The sequence below is a fragment of the Pogoniulus pusillus genome, chromosome 24 (genome assembly GCF_015220805.1).
Source record: "Pogoniulus pusillus isolate bPogPus1 chromosome 24, bPogPus1.pri, whole genome shotgun sequence".
NCBI lineage: Eukaryota > Metazoa > Chordata > Aves > Piciformes > Lybiidae > Pogoniulus > Pogoniulus pusillus.
The window spans coordinates 21404867-21421339 of record NC_087287.1 but is presented as its reverse complement, the minus strand read 5'-3'; the positions used below and the strand labels follow the sequence as shown (position 1 = coordinate 21421339).

Sequence of the window (16473 nt, the reverse complement as noted above, 5' to 3'; positions counted from 1 at the left end):
AAGGAAATCAATGGATCCGTCAGATCCATCAGAGATCAGAGCTAGAACAATAATCATGGGAATGTCTGTTTAGCTGCATTACCTTTTCCATATCTCAAGGCTAATTAGATGATCCACTTGCAAAGCTCCTTAAGTTTCTTGGGAATACTACCTTTACAATATTGTTTGTCACCAGGAAAAGGGGAAGTGAGGATGCTGAAGGCATTTAGTGGGGCTGGAATCTGTTTTCAGCTTCTTATTTGCTAAGCTTCTCTGCTTCTAGGCATGTTTTAGGTACCCCTGCTGTGGCAGCTGCCTCTGCCAACAGCTATTGGACAGAGACACACATTTCTCAAACAGTTTGACATTTTGAAGCAGTTAACACCAGTGCATGCACACAACAAACTCCCAGTGAGGAGTTTCTTTATGGCCAGGTGACACAGAGAGGCAGTTTGGGCACAATTTACAAGTGAGAATAAATTTGCATCAGGATCCTCTTCATGTGGAAGAGAGACACATACCAAACTGAAGAGGCATGATAGTAATTTTTGGGAAAAGAAAATAATCTTTTTGTTTAAGAAGAAGGGTTACCTGTGTGCTCAGCACTCTAGGAAATGGCCTGTTCAGGAAACTGCTCCACGTGGCCTTTCTGTCAGGTTTTGGAAGCTTGCAATCAAGCTTCTGATCAGAAAGATAAGTTAGAAACTGCTCCTGACACCATTCTCCAGAGATTCAGGACACACTTGCTTTAGCTTGTCGTTTCCATCTGCATTAATTTGAGTACAGTTGCTTTCCATGTCAGCATTTGCTAAAAGGTGTTTGGTCAGGTTAGGGAGACTTCAGGGAGAAAGATGAAACTGCAGAAGGTCGAACTCGAGGGGACAGAAAATGAACAGCCACAGCACACTGTCTGGCCTCTATTTGCAGAACAGCAGCAGGTCCACTGCTAGACTCCATCCTTTGAATGGATACAGTCTTTAGTGTTTGCCAGTTGGCTTGAAAACTACATACATTTCCCCACTAGCCATCTGCTTGGGCACCAGCTCATATCCTCAGTGCTGCTGCTGGGGTAGGCCCATGGATTTAATTGAACTCTGTTGATGTACATCAGCTGAAGAGGTAGTCTAATAAGTGTAATCCCCTGGGTACTTGTGTCTATTTGTCTTAGGCTGCAGTGACTGATTTCATGGCATCGACTCTCCCTTCACTTTTCCCCACAACCTCCGTGGGGTTGTCCACCACAGCAAAGGTGGTGGAAATGACCCCACTGACACAAAGGGCTAGGTGAGCATGAGTGGTGGAAATGACCACACATAGATAAGGGAATTGCTCTCTGTCCAGGCTCTGGACTGCATTTTTCTGTCTAACCTGACCTGATTAATCCACCTGCTTCCTAATGCCCCTGGCTGACCCTCCATTCTTCCTTGGGCACAAGGAAACATCTAGGGTAAGATAGAGAGCAGTGGGAGAAGGTGGAAGGGTGGTTGAGAGCCCCTCCTGGGGGCTCAGGTTGCTGGGAGGGGTATTGTGTTTCTGAGTCTAGTCTGGGTGATCTCCAAAGTGTGTGTGGGGCGGGGAGCACCCAAACCATCACAGGTGGAAATGACCACACTGACACAAAGGACCAGGTGAGCATCTGTGATGGAAATGACCACACTGACACCTTTGTTGAAAGATTCTTGTCTTTAAACAGTCCTGGATGATTCTCGGCTCATATCCTCCCAGATTCCCCTCTCTGTTATTACTGACAGCTACATTTCAAAGTAGCTTTCAGGTATGGTGTTTATATCTGCTGTGCCTCACTTCATGCTGAAGTCAGCAAATCATCTGAAAACCTGAGCTCACAGCTAACCTGCAGATGTGGTGAAAGTCTGGGTCCTGAGCAGGGCTGTCTGCCTGACTAACTGCCTCTTCCAGCACAGAGGGAGCTTTAAAGGCTTTGGTCATAAAAGGGCTTTGGCAGCAGTGCTAAGGCTAAACAGGTCTATATTTGATTCTTGAGTATGGTTCTGGAGGTCACCTGTCTTTGCTGGAAGGTGAATGGAGGCTCATTAGGTACCAGGTCAGCCTTTCTTTCAGTCAAAAGTGGAGCAAGTGGCTTGAATCAGGAGCTTGCCTGGCTACTCTGGCATAGAAAGGCAGATGGTGATCCTGTGCTGTCTGGCACCCTGCTATGTCCCTTGAATTCAGGAGGAAAGCTGACCTGCTCTCCTTTCTGTGTCATTCTCACAGTGGATCTGCAATGAATGTGGTGTTCAATGAAGAAGAAATGAAGAAGTTCTTAGCAGAAGCCACCAGAGTCTCTCAGGTACCAGTCTTTGTGCTGCTACTGCTTTTTCTTTGTGTGGTGTTTTACTTGTTCCTCCTCTATGGTGTTTTCCATCTCTTTTGTTTCTGTGTGGCGTGTCTTCTACACTCTTTCCCTTCCTTGTCTGGGGAGGAGATGGTGGAATTATTTTGACTACTCAGTTTGTTCCCTGACAGGCAGACCATGGGAGCCTGTGCAGGCACCCTTGATGATACCACTGCCATCTTCATGGAGCATGGACAGCAGTTAGCTATTGTACCCAGTCACCCATCTCTGACCAGTTAATTATCTTAACAGGGGTAGGCTAATGGGCTGGGGACTCTTCCTACCCAGGCTGGCTAGTAGCAGGTTATGCCACCCAGCATAGGGCAGATCATTCACTCAGTTTCTGTGCTGTTTTGCCCTACTCCTGGCATCTTCTCTCTCACCAATGACTTTTATTTTTTCCCATACCTTTTTAAGTGCAGGAACATTTGTAAGATTTTGCTATGACATTTAACTCTCTAAATCATGTCCTGAGTTTCATTTTCCTCTGATACAAAAGCAGGACTGCTGCCTGCTTACTGTTAATCCAGTGGGATTATTGATTTGCAGAGTATATAGTGCAGGAGATGAAAGCTCTGGTTTCTATTTTAAATGCTTCTTTTCTGAAGGTAATTTGGGGATGTTTTTGAAGTGGCTTTTTTTCTAGCACAGGGTAAGATTTTGATCTAGCACATTGAAATTTAGGCAAGAAAAATCAGAGCCATTTCCCAAAGACAGGAGTTCTTCAGAACACAGTACACAGCTCAAAGCCTGAATTTCTTCTCTACTTTCTATCAGTGGTAATTGTATAAGAGATGCCTGGAGAGATGAGGACGTGGGAGGACAAGAAACATAAACCATCAAGGTTGTACAAAGAACCCAAAGTCTGACTTTTCAGCAGTTTGGGCTCACCTTTTGGTCTGTTTTCTTGTAGGGTTTTACACACACACACACAGAGTCCTCTTTTGTTTGAAATTGGAATGGTCACTGCCCAGAACAGTGCTCTACCACCATAAACACTACTGCCACAGCAATTAATGGAAGTAAAAAAAGTCCAAAAGGAACTCTCTCTAAACAGCACTGTCTGTGGAAGCTAGAGCTATTGCTGCTTCCTCTGCTCTTGTGAGCCCCCACCTTGAATAATGTGTCCAAGTTCTTGTGTCCCCAGCATGAGGACATAAAAGTGTTGGAATGAGTTTAGAGGGCCACAAGCATGATCCAAGAGCTGAAGCACCTCTGTTATGAGGACAGGCTGAGGACATTGGGGTTGTTCAGCCTGGAGAAGAGAAGACTTTGCTGCCTTCCAGTACCTGAAGGGAGCCTGCAGGAAGGCTGTAGAGGCACTTTTCATGAGAGTGTCTAGTGGCAGGGCTAGGGAGAACGCTTTGAACCTGAGGGAGAATAGATTTAAACTGGATCTTAGGAAGAAGTTCTTCAGCATCAAGGCACTGAGACTTGGGAATGAGTTGCCCAGACTACCAGATGCCACCTCCCTGGTGGTGTTCATGGCCAGGCTGGATGAGACAACCGTAGTCAACCAAGTGTAGTTGAGAGGTGTCCGTGCCCATGGCAGAGAGGTTAAAGTAGTTGATTTTGGAGGTCACTTCCAACCCAAGCCATTCTGTGATTTACTGAACCTATTACTTAGATGGTTAGAACTAGAACAAGAACATCCATGTGAGTTTTCAGTGTGTGAGGCGAATGAGGGAAGTGAAGTGTTTCAGCAAGAAAAGATGGAACACAAGGGCGATGTCTTACAAAGTAATAACACCCTGAAGGACAGGTTAGTGTGGGGCAGGCAGACCACTTAGTGTTGTCTTCACACTTTAAAGGGATTTTTGAAAGTGGGAGAGCACCACTGTTATTTTCATCTGAAGGAATTAGTTAGCTGACTCTCAGACAACTACAGGATCAGCCTGTGGTAGAAACCAAACTCTTAGCATTGCTGATCCTTCCAAAACAGCTTAATCTTGAGCACCCTGTTTCCCCACATACCACAGAACAGACCAGGTAGCAGCTTTAAGCCATGTTCAGAGGAACAGATCTCTTTCTTATGCCACTGTATGGGTTTATGATGGCAGCAGATATGCCTATGGGGGATGAAGCCCAGGAGAGTGACCTTTGATCAGCTTAATTTGTGGCAGCTTGATTGACTTGAAGTGGACAGTGTTCTTCATTGCTGAGAGATCTCTTCCCTGGCAGAAGAGATGCTGCTGGGAGTTACAGAATCACAGAATGTTAGAGGTTGGGAGGGACTTTGAAAGCTCATCCAATCCAACCTCTCTGCAGTACAGGATCAATAAGAGCAGATCACACAGGAACACATGAAGCTGGGTTTTGAATATCTCCAGAAAGGGAGACTCCACCACTCCCCTGGGCAGCCTGTGCCAGGGTTCTGTCACCCTCATAGGGAAAAAAAATCCTCATGTTTCCATGGAATTTCCTATGCCTCAACTTCCACGAGTGCCCTTGTCCTGCCACTGGGCACTCACCTTTGCATGTTTATCAACATGAATGGAGTCACCTCTTGGGCTCCTCCTCTCCAAGTAGCACAGACCCAGCTCCTCAGGCTCTCCTCATAAGGAAGATCTTCCACGACCTTCAGCATCTTTGTAGCTCTGTGCTGGACTCTTTCAAGGAGTTTCCTGAGGCCCTTCTTGAACTGTGGGGCCCAGAACTGGAGACAATATTCCTGATATGGCCTCACCAGGGCAGAGTAGAGGGACAGAAGAACCTCTATCAACCTAGAAGACACAGTCCTTCTAATCCACTCTCGAATGTCCTTGGCCTTCCTGTCCACAAGAGCACACTGCTGGCTCATGGTCAACCTCCCATCCCCTAGGACCCACAGGGCCTTTTCCCCTTCACTGCTCTCAACAGGTCAGAGTTGTAGAGTGATGAATACCTAGGAGAAAGAGAGAATGTTCCCATGAGATCCTTAAGCTGTCCAGTTCTGCTGCACCAGGAAGGCACTGACACTTGCTGCAAGCACAACCAGTTTCCCCATTGCTCTTTGACCGGTCTGGCCCTGGTCCTGCAGGGACTTACACTAGATTTACATGATAGATTTCTCCTAGTGTAGTCAAGCTGGGAAGAGGAGACTTCTTTCTTCACTCACTATTTTCTATTGCCAAAAGACACCAGTAGAGTTGAAGTTAAGGTAGCAAAAAGCAAACTAGAACAAACTACTGTCCTCAGCTTCTAGATTAGGGAAGGGTTTTTTTTAGTCTTATCAAGGCTTTTGTGGTCTACAAATAGTTCCACAGATCCTAGCACTGTGAGTTGTGAGGATACAGCTGCAGATGAACACCTATGTGGGACACAAACTTCATTCTTCTGGTCACAAAAGCCTTACTTAGATTCTGCTCCAACCAAAGGAGCATCCCTAGATAAAGCCTTGTTCTGTTGTTTCAGCTGCTTTGCTGTTATGGTGTTGTGTCATCTTGGCATTTCTGCTGTCAGACCTCTAGTGTGAGTTGAGGCAGGTTGAAGTAAACAAGATTGTGTGCTCATATAAAATCTTCTGGTGATTAACTGCCACCAGACAGGGAGCTAAAGGACAGAAGCCACTAAATTTATGAAAGAGTGCAGGCTGTGGCATTGTCCTTGCTGGCGAATTTACTCTTGCACTGATAAAACGTAAGAAATTGTGTCCTGTGACTTTCAGAGCTGCTTTATGTTTTTTCAAAGGAGCCTTTTGAGCGTGCACAGACTGCCATTTCCCCCTTTTTATTCTCTAATAAATAAAGGGTAGTTAATAGTGGATGGGACAGGTAAAATGTTGAGACATAAAGCTGGCCAGGAAGAATACGGATTAGATTTTTAGCTGTCTGTGGGAGCAGGTGGCTGGAAGGAGAAAGTGTTAGAGGAGAGTGGGAAGTGTGTCCTGAAATCTTGGAGACAGGCAGGAAGCAGAGGAAGGAAGACAGCACAGACCAGAGAACATGCTGAAAGTCAAGGATAGGTCATTCCTGGCCAGCTATAATTCCTGGCAGCTTTTCCCTAGGAGGCTTAGGAACCAGGCAGAGAAATGAGAAAGAAATGGATCAGTTGCCCAGAATACATGGCTCTTTAAAACAGCCTTTGGACAAAGTCATTAAGTATGCCAGGAACCAATTCCTCTGGGAAGCAATGTGTCCAGTGTGGGGCTTTGATTTTGCCCAAATTTCGCTGCCATGGTGACCTTATGAAGGGCTCAGATTAATGCATCAGTGACTCTGGGGAAATTGTGCCAAGTTTCCTCCCTTTATTTCTCTTCAAAGTTCACTTATATATGGGAATAAGGATATTAGTAAATTTGACTTGGTGGATTCTACTCCTACAGGCTTTGCGGTGAGGCTGAGTGGAGTATCTGGGTTGCCCCCCAATGCTCTCAAACAGAACCTTTATTCTTTCATCTTGCCTTGTTGACAGGATCACCCTGTTGTCCTCACCAAATTTATTGAAGATGCCCGTGAGGTGGAGATGGATGCTGTAGCCAAGGCAGGAAGAGTAAGACATTCACTTTTCTTTACTATTAAACTTGTTTCTCAGGATCTGAGGCTTGGGGAAACATGTGGTTTGAATGATTTACTATGCGTCATGGAGGCAGGGAATTAATGTGGCTGAGACAGGAATTAGAAAAATAGAATTATTTCCTTTCCCTGAAACCCTGCCCCCAGAATATAGACAAAACTAGTTTAGGTTTACTTACAGATTCAATTCAATCAGGAGTTTCTTCCAAAGGATGTTACAGACAAATGTAGAGATTTAGGAAGTCAGGAAATGGAAAAGGCTAAGCTATAAACACAGCTTTACCCCACTATCAATCAGGCTGAGCAGAGAATGAAGGGAACAGCAGGCTTTACTCACGGAGGTGAGGTAGGTATTTGACAGTGATCCCTTGCTGGATCCCTCTGCAGAAGCAGCCTTCTGACGCTGCAGGCAATAGCCAGCAGTGTATGTCCAAGTGGCAGGAGCCCAAGAAGGGAGTGACAGAGCTACGAAACTCAGAAGTGTCTCAAGCACTTCTTCCACAAATGGGATGATTGTGGAATGATGCTGCCTCAGCAGCAGCAGGGGAGAGCCAAACTATTACCATCTTCCCTGCTTGGAACAGCAGTCAGGAAGTTGGTTGTGATATGGTCCAAGCGTAGCCAGGTTCTGGGTGCCACTGGCAACTCTCTCCAATGGACCCCAGAGCTTGCCAAGCCTACAAGTTTGCTCAGAATGATGCAAAAGTGGGGAAAACTGCCCAAAATGAGGGATGGCATAAAGCTGAGAGCCATGCAAAAAGGTAAGAGCTGTCCAAAAATGGGGACTGTCCAAATGGGAATTCTGTCATGGCAGGAGCCTGTCCTGTTGGGCACTCTGTCAAGGCAGGAGTTCTTTCAAGGTGGGAATCTTTTTGAGGTGGGAATCTCTTCCTATTCTCCCTTGGTCTGTTTATTGTTTTCTAGACAAAGTGTCCATTTGCCATTTTATACTGGCAGAAAACCCAGCCAAGCACCAGCCTGATTCCAGCATGGGCTCCTACACGGGTCCGCACATGTGTGGAAAGGCCTCCTGCTGCTCCCCCTTCAAGCCTGCAGGGCGGGGAGGGGAGAAAGCAGTTTTCTATGCCGCCTTCTCCTCCCCATTCAAACCCAGGGTGAGGGAGGAGAAAGGAATTTGGAGTCTCCGGAACATTATGCAGCCATGGATTCATGCTGAGAAGAGTAGAGAAACACAAAAAGATTAATTCATCATTGATGTAAAAGCATTGTGCTTGAAAAGCTCAACCTACATTATTGAATACATCTAAGCAGTTCTTGTTTTTAAGCATTGCTTAATCATGTGAAGCCTTTAGAATATAATTTTGGCTGGGTTTAGAATCCACTGGCTTCACAAATTGCTTTCATCAGCATTGTATCAGCAGGTGTTAGCATATGGTCACTGTTATTTTGTTATTACAGCTTCAGCTTGCATTTCATTATTAATCAAAGACTGTTTTCACACACACAAAAATCTCAAACTTCTTATTTAATAGCAATATTCTGGTTTCAATTTTCGTCTTTAACCAGCAGACAACTTTTTTTTTGGTATGGAGGTTGTGCACCTTGCTGAAATTAGTTCAGATTAAATCCCTAGGCCTGAATATCCTCTACTTACTTTTCTCCATGATTAAAATAAACCAAAAGGGTAGGGGAAAAATGCACAACTGATGTTAGTCCATGCTTGTTTATAGTGGGGAGCGACAACTGGTTTATGTTTGTGGCAAGCAGAGCTTAGAGAGCTGGTTTAAAGCCTAATCAGCATAATTAGCTTTTCCCTGAGTCAGTGTCTCTTAGAGAAAGGAAAGCACAGGACCTCCAGGCTGTGGTAGGTTGTATCACATTCAGTTTGCTTAACCATGGGAGTTGGAATGGTCCATCAGGAACTCTCCAAAAGCAAAACTGTCTATGGATGCCAGAGGTATTGCTACTTACTCTGCTGTGCTGAGACCTCACCTCCTATAGTGTGTCCAGTTCTGCTGTCCTCGGCATAAGGACACAGAGCTGTTGGAACGATTCCAAAGGAGGGTCATAAGGCTGGTCCAAGGGCTGAAGCACCTCCACTGCGAGGACAGGCTGAGGGAGCTTGGGTTGTTCAGCCTGGACAAGGGAAGTCTCTGATGGGGACCTTAGAGCTGCCTTCCAATACCTGCAGGGAGTCTGCTTGTGTCTGCTTTAGGCACCTTCTTCCCAAAATCTTGGGAAATTCCTTTTTTTCTTGTTACCCTCCTTTGGCTATAGCTCTGTGCAGGGGGCTGGAGATGGGGAAGCAGTTTCCAGGATGGAGTGAGGTGGCTAAGTGCTCTCTTGTTGCTGCACGCAGGTTATTTCACATGCCATTTCAGAGCACGTGGAGGATGCAGGCGTTCACTCCGGAGATGCTACGCTGGTGTTACCCACACAGACTATTAGCCAGGGAGCCTTGGAGAAGGTAGGTGTTGCACTGGCACTAAGAAGAGAAACAAAAATAAAAGCTTGACTCTGATTTCCTCCCTTTGCCTGGGCGAACTGAGCCACCAAGGTGTCCTTTTTGCTGCATTTCCCAGAGTTGTGTTGATGCATATCAGTGATGAGTCCACCAAGCGATCGCCTCTGCTTCAACCAGTTAAGAGCATGCTAAAGCTGAGGAACAGAAATTGTCTTAGAGGAGATTCCTTTAGAATGAAAATCACAGTGAATATTCACGGTGTCAAAACACTGTGAATATTATCTCCAGATCGCATGGCAGCTTGGTGCTGAGGAAGGGCTAGAGACTGTTAGATACTGCACTCACAGGGGAAAAAAAATCCTCCTGTTTCCATGGAACTTCCTATGCCTCAACTTCCACGAGTGCCCCTTGTCCTGCCACTGGGCATCACCCAGCAGATCCTGGATCCACCCTCCTGGCACTCACCTTTGCATGTTTATCCACATGAATGGAGTCACCTCTTGGGCTCCTCCTCTCCAAGTAGCACAGACCCAGCTCCTCAGGCTCTCCTCATAAGGAAGATGTTTCTTTGCCTTCAGCATCTTTGTAGCTCTGTGCTGGACTCTTTCAAGGAGTTTCCTGAGGCCCTTCTTGAACTGTGGGACCCAGAACTGGACACAGTGTTCCAAATGCGGCCTCACTAGGCAGAGCAGGAGAACCTCTATCAACCTAGAAGACACAGTCCTTCTAATCCACTCTCAAATGTCCTTGGCCTTCCTGTCCACAAGAGCACACTGCTGGCTCGTGGTGAGGCTCCCATTCCATAGGACCCAGAGGTCCTTTTCGCCTTCCCCTCCAGCAGATCAGTCCCCAACCTATCCCAGTCCATGGGGTTGTTCTTTCCCAGGTGCAAGACTCTACACTTACCTTTGATTAATTTTATTCCATTTCTCCCTGCCCAACCCTCCAGCCTATCCACGTCTGCCTGAACAGCAGCACAACCTTCTGGTGTGTGTCAGCAACTCCACTCAGTTTGGTGTCAGCAGCAAACTTGCTGACAGTGCACTCTGTGCTCTCATCCAGGTCACTGACGAGTACATTAAATAGTCCTGGTCCCAGGACTGACCCCTGAGGGACTCCACTAGCTTCAGGCCTCCAGCTAGACTCTGCAAGGTTAGCAGGCAAACTCAGTGTTTGGTTCTGAACATAATGGTATTGCCAAAATCAGGCTATGGAGGAAAATTTGCTAGGGTAGAGCAACACCACAATTAAAGAAATCTACCTGTGAGAGGATTTGTTGCCAGAATGCTCTTTATTTTGAGGGATTTATTTCTTTTTTATTATTTACAACTTTTTTAACCTTATCTGTTTGGGTTTGGCAGGTAAAAGCTGCTACAAAAAGGATTGCAAATGCCTTTGCCATCTCTGGCCCGTTCAACATTCAGTTCTTGGTGCGAGGCAATGATGTGCTGGTAAGACCTCTTTTGGCTGGTGAAGGGAGTCAGGCTCTTGTTTTGGAGCACCAGATGCATGGCTCCTGTCATGCCTGCCACGGGCAGGCTGTGGCAGTGGCAGCTGTAGGTGTCTAACCTGAATTGTCTGACAATATGTATCTCAGCTATGCCATTCCTAGGCACCCAGCTCTCTCTTTCTCTGCGACAGAGATCTTCTTCCCCTGCCTTCACACTGAGGGGGAAGTGAGTCTGGTTGCACCAGCACCAGCTTGGCTGCATTGTGGGCTGCTGTCCTTCGCAAAAGGAGTAATACTGAACACAATGGAGAGCAATGGGACCTGCACCTCATCCTACAACTGAATGCCATTGCTTGTAGATCTCTGATATTCTCTTTCATCTTTAGCTATTTTGATCATTAAAAGGAGTCTTCCAAGGCTTTGTAGATTAAGGGAGGTTCACCTCTCTCTCTACTCTGCCCTGTTTAGGTCCCACCTGGAATGTTGCATCCAGTTCTGGGCTCCCCAGTTCAAGAGGGACAGTTGGCTTTCTGTTGCTAACAGAAGGAGGTCAGAGGAATGTCAGTAGGGTATGGCTGAGGAATTGGTGAATGGAGAGAAAACCTGAGGTGGTATAAAAAAGATGCATAAGTGCTAAAAGATTCTGTTTGGGATACTGGTTGGCAAAAATATACTTCCTGTTCTTCACCTTTCTTCTGCTTCACACATAGGTATTCAGAAACTCCACAGAGGGACAGTATGGAGCTTTCCCTTCCTTTCTTTCCTGCAGCTGTGCTTGCCTTTTGTCTGCATAAATCCCCATTTTCATTTTGTCTTAACTTACCTACTCTTGCCCACATTCACCCTGCATTCATTCTCTTTTGCTAAGGGACTCCATGGTTCACTTCTCAGCAGGATGCAAAACTCCTTTGTTCCTTGCTTGGCTCACTGAGTGACTTCTTCATGTAGCTGAGGAAAGCTGGCATGGCTGCAGGAGTATGCAAGATTTTCCTTTCAAACCTAATATAGTTTATTAATTTTTTTATTGATGACTCTCACCACCAACCATCATTTTTAACAATAGGTTCTTTGCACAGGCATGCAATCATTACACAGATGAGAACAGAGGATATAGAACACTTAAGAGATAACTAGCAATTATATAACACCTTCAGCTATTAGAACTGGAAAGAGGTCCTTGTGGTTGGTTATACCACTTGTCCACTAGAGGCATTTGAGAAGCTCCTTTCTGCTTAAGGCAGAAGGGTCTTGGATTCAGTTACAAAGAGGCTTTGAGTATTTATGTGTTTACTTACAAAAGGTATCTCTGGATTCCCAGAGTTAACTGCAGTATCCAAACACTTGAAGGGAATTCTGTTGGTGTCTTCTTAGTTGTTCAGGCTTGTAGATCTTCCCAGGCTCGAACAGGGTGCTGGGAGAGAGGCAGAAGATCTCTGACCTGATCCTCATAGAATCACAGAATTAACCAGATTGGAAGAGATCTCCAGGATCATCAAGTCCAACCTATCACCTAACCCTTCTAATTAACTAAACCATGGCACTAAGTGCCATATGCAGCCTCCTCTTAAACACCTCCAGGGATGGTAACTCCACCAGTCTCCTGGGCAGCCCTCTCCGATGCCATTCACTCTTTCCATGAAGAATTTCTTCCTAATGTCCAGCCTAAACCTGCCCTTGCACAGTTTGAGACTGTGTCCTCTTGTTCTGTCACTGAGTGCCCGATTCCTCTTAGACTTCAGACTTGGCACAGAGCATGCTAGTTTGAGCCTAGCTAGGATATTTAAGTGAGAGGAACTAGATGATAGGCTGTGAAAAGGAAACAATGGTGATGGCTACTTCACTTGTAGACTTGCTGAGATGTATAAGAACAAGAACACAAACATAGATAACACAATAGCTCTCTGGCTTTGGCTGCCTCCCTTCTCTCCCTAACTTGTCAACTGTGCAACTAATCCTTCTGCTTCCTAACCTCCCTGGCCTGTTCTCCAAACTCACCTTGATTGTCAGGCAAGGTCTGGGATAAGGTAGAGGGGTAGAAGGGAGGTGGAAGGGTGGTTGAGAGCCCCTTCTTGGGACTCTGGTTTCTGGGAGGGCTGTTGTGTTTCTGTATTACTTTTTCAACTTGTCTATTTCTGTCTATAGCTGTATATGTTGTATATATCTGCTTGTATATTGTGCTAAACTGTAACTATAAAGCTTCATTCTTTAATTTCCAGCTGCTGAGTCTAGTCTGGGTGATTTTCTTAAGGGGGGGAGGAGGGGCAGGTAACACCCAAACCATCACATAGAGGTTTACAGATGTGCAGGCAGGATGTCTTGCAGATGTGCAGATGGGCACAATGTCGCACTAGCTAAGTGAAAGCACTTTGTCGCTTATTCTCTGGTAAACTGAGACAAGGCATTTTCCAGGTATCTAAACCCAAAGTATTAGGGCTTGCTACCATCTAGCAGGCTGGATTTATGGCTTAGCATACATAATGTTGCAAAGCAAATAAGGAAGAAGCATGGCAGAGGCGTGGCAGGATGCAACAAGGCAGTAGCACATTGAGGCAGAGCACATTGTGTTTATCTGCTCATCTCTTTTTCTCAGTGTAGCCTGAGACTAATGGTTCTTTGGCCACAGATTAGCCAATCAGAATGGCAGCTTGCCAAACTTGACCATATTAAGTAAAGTCAGGGCTTACTTTGACCTTTTTAAATCAGAACACAAATAAGTGTATAAACACGCGCAGGTGCCCTGTTTGCAAGTTTGGAGGGGACATGGAGGAGACTTGGAGATATCAAAGCTTTTATCTTCCTTTCCTGTGGTTGCTTCCCCCAACAGCAGAAGGAGGGAGAGCAGAAAACATGGGCAAGCCAGGACATGTTTAGGCCTATTTTGGCCTTCCATGACAGTTGGTAAGAATAGTCCAGTCACTCAAGAGGTGCCACTATCATGGAACAAGAACAAGATGGGCTTCTAAAGGTTGTACCTAATGCCTGTGCACAGGTTTCTGTGCCTCTGGCACGTTAGAGATGAAACTGAGTTGCCGAACATCATAGAATCACCTGGGTTGATATGGACTCCTTGTGTCTCAAGATGGCAGCAGCCCATCCCTCATTGCTCTTTGCAATATTGAGCACAGTTTTTGTGTCTCTTCTGTGGCAAACTGAAGAGCCTCCCTGCCAAGAGGAGTATGGGCTGATTGCAGAACTATGAAACACTGTTTCTCCACTGCTCAGCACTTGCATTTCTCCTTTCCAATCCCGCCAGGTAATAGAGTGCAACCTGCGTGCTTCGCGCTCCTTCCCTTTTGTATCGAAGACTTTGGGTGTGGATTTCATTGACGTGGCTACAAAAGTGATGATTGGACAAGAGGTTAATGAGTCATCCCTCCCCACACTGGAGCACCCCATTATTCCATCCAGATACATTGGGATTAAGGTATGGTTTTGGGAAGAATGCCAAAAGCTCCCATGGCATGGCAGAGCCAGCACATAGCACACTAACAATTAGAGCAATTTACTCCTTGGCCAGAGGCCAAACTAACCTTTAGTAGTCTCTGTCAAGATAAAGTAGGCAGGGAATTTTAGAGAAAGAAATAAAAGGAAACTGATCCTGTGATTATTAAGAAAATCATTCTTCCTTCATTTCTTCCTTCTGACCCCCTCTGAATCACATTTATGAGCTGCATAACATGTGTTCTTGCAGAACTGGACACTGAAGTTCAGGCCATTTCATAATGCACATATATGAGGACAGGTACAAGTTTATGTTCTGAGTGGCCCTGCCACCCCCTGATTTTATCTTGGGTTGTAGGCTGTTGAATGTGTGGAATCCTCTTCAAATGCATCAAAATGGGGATGACAATCTTGGATCCAGTGGGGCCAAGATTTTACTTCTCCTAACTACTAAACTTAGGTAGTACCCAAAATTCCAAAGTGTACTGCAGATAATTTTGAACTCTTACTGGAAGAGAAAAATACTTGAAGTTCCTGATCACAACAATATAGAACAGCAGTGCCGAAAATACAATCAGTAATGAGAACTGTTGTGCAGAGACTTTCAAGTTTTAGTGCTTTCCACACCAAGTGAAAATGGAGGAATGGAAAACACCTAGCAGCTTTCTACTAACACCATGTTCAGACCTGCTAAAGTGCAAGCTAGATCTATGCTATGAACAAGCTCAGGTTAGTGGCAAGCCAGTCAGCATAGAAGGAGCTTTGCAGAATTCTTGTGGGCAAACTGGCTGCTCATGGCTTGGCTGAGAACAGCTCTGCTGGACAAAGGCCTCTGGGCAAACGAGCCCAAAAAGTGGTGCTCAATGGAGCAAAACCCATCTGGCAGGCAGGCACCAGTGGTGTTCCTCAGGGTGACTGCTGGGACCACTTCTGTTTCACATCTTTATTGATGCCCTTGGTGCAGACACAGTGTGCCAGCAGTGAGTGCCCAGGTGACACCAAGTGAGGTGGCAGTTCTGATCTGCACTGGGGCAGGGAGGCTCTGCAGAGGGGCTTGGATAGATTGGATCCACGACCAACGTTAACAGGATGAGCTTCAACAAGGCCAAGTGCCAGGCCCTGCACTTGGGCCACAACAGCCCCAAGCAGCACTGCAGGCTTGGGGCAGTGTGGCTGGAAAGCTGCCTGCAGAAAGGGACCTGGGGGTTGTAATGGACAAGCAGCTGAATGTGAGCCAGCAGTGTGCCCAGGGGCCAAGAAAGCCAATGGCATCCTGGCTGGGGTCAGAAATGCTGTGTCCAGCAGGAGCAGGGAGGGGATTGTCCCCTTGGACTCTGCTCTGCTGAGGACACACCTCAGGGGCTGTGTCCAGTGTTGGGCACCTCAGTACAAGAGAGACATGGAGGTGCTGGAGGCAGTGCAGAGGAGGGCAAGGAAGCTGTGAAGGGCCTGCAGAATAAATCTGATGAGGAGAGACTGAAGGAGCTGGGGATGGTTAGTGTGAAACAGAGGAGGCTTTGGGGAGACCTCCTGGCTCTGAACAGCTCCCTGAAAGCACCTTGTGGAGAGGTTGGTGCTGGTCTCTTCTCACAGGGCATTAGCCAGAGAACAAGAGGCAATGGCCTCAGGCTGCAGCAGAGCAGGTTTAGACTGGACATGAGGAAGGATTTTTCCCATCCAGAGTGGTGAGACACTGGAATGTGCTGCCCAGGGAGGTGGTGGAGTGCCCAAGCCTGGCTGTGTTTCAAGGTGGTTTGGGTTTGGTGCTTGGGATATGGTTTAGGGTGAAGCTTGCAGAGCAGGGTTCTGGGTTGGACCTGGTGATCCTGAGGGGCTTTGCAGCCTGAGTGTTGCTGTGATGCTGAGGTTCTGATGCTGCAGGTGGACATTCGTGTTTGTTTCTTCTGTCAGCAAGCCATTGTTATTTTTATACATTTCTGTTATTTAGAACTGGGCTTCTGTGTTGTTGTTAGCGAAACTGCCAGGAGGTCTGTCTCGCCCGGGAACGCTGGCTGCACAGCAGGCAAACCCAACAGTACTCCTGAAAACGTCGCTGCAAAGCCTTTTATGCTGCCTGTGTTCTGGGGGGATTTGTGAACTAGAAAGCCCTGCTATTACCTTTGGAAATGCTAACCTTTGAAAGCTATTCTGGTTAAACCTGTCTCTCATTATTCATGCATCATATTTTCTGTCCCCTTGTGTTTTTATTGCTGGGAATATTTTCCTGGGAATGGGATTTTGTGTCTTCAGCAGGTGTTACATGCTCTGAGAATGTGAAACTCTTCTTTCTCGACAGAGCTGCTCCTTTGTGGGTTCGGAGCCCCAGCAGCTT

General features: G+C 46.3%; 1 protein-coding gene across 1 annotated transcript in view; it reads left to right on the top strand.

The window, feature by feature from the left end:
- Positions 1 to 16473, top strand: part of CPS1 (carbamoyl-phosphate synthase 1) — a 153504-nt gene that overhangs the window by 115137 nt on the left and 21894 nt on the right. The window contains exons 28-32 of the mRNA XM_064163922.1: positions 2212 to 2287; positions 6725 to 6802; positions 9146 to 9253; positions 10612 to 10701; positions 13954 to 14124. Of these exons, the coding sequence (XP_064019992.1) occupies positions 2212 to 2287; positions 6725 to 6802; positions 9146 to 9253; positions 10612 to 10701; positions 13954 to 14124 (523 nt within the window). The remainder of the gene's footprint in view (positions 1 to 2211; positions 2288 to 6724; positions 6803 to 9145; positions 9254 to 10611; positions 10702 to 13953; positions 14125 to 16473) is intronic.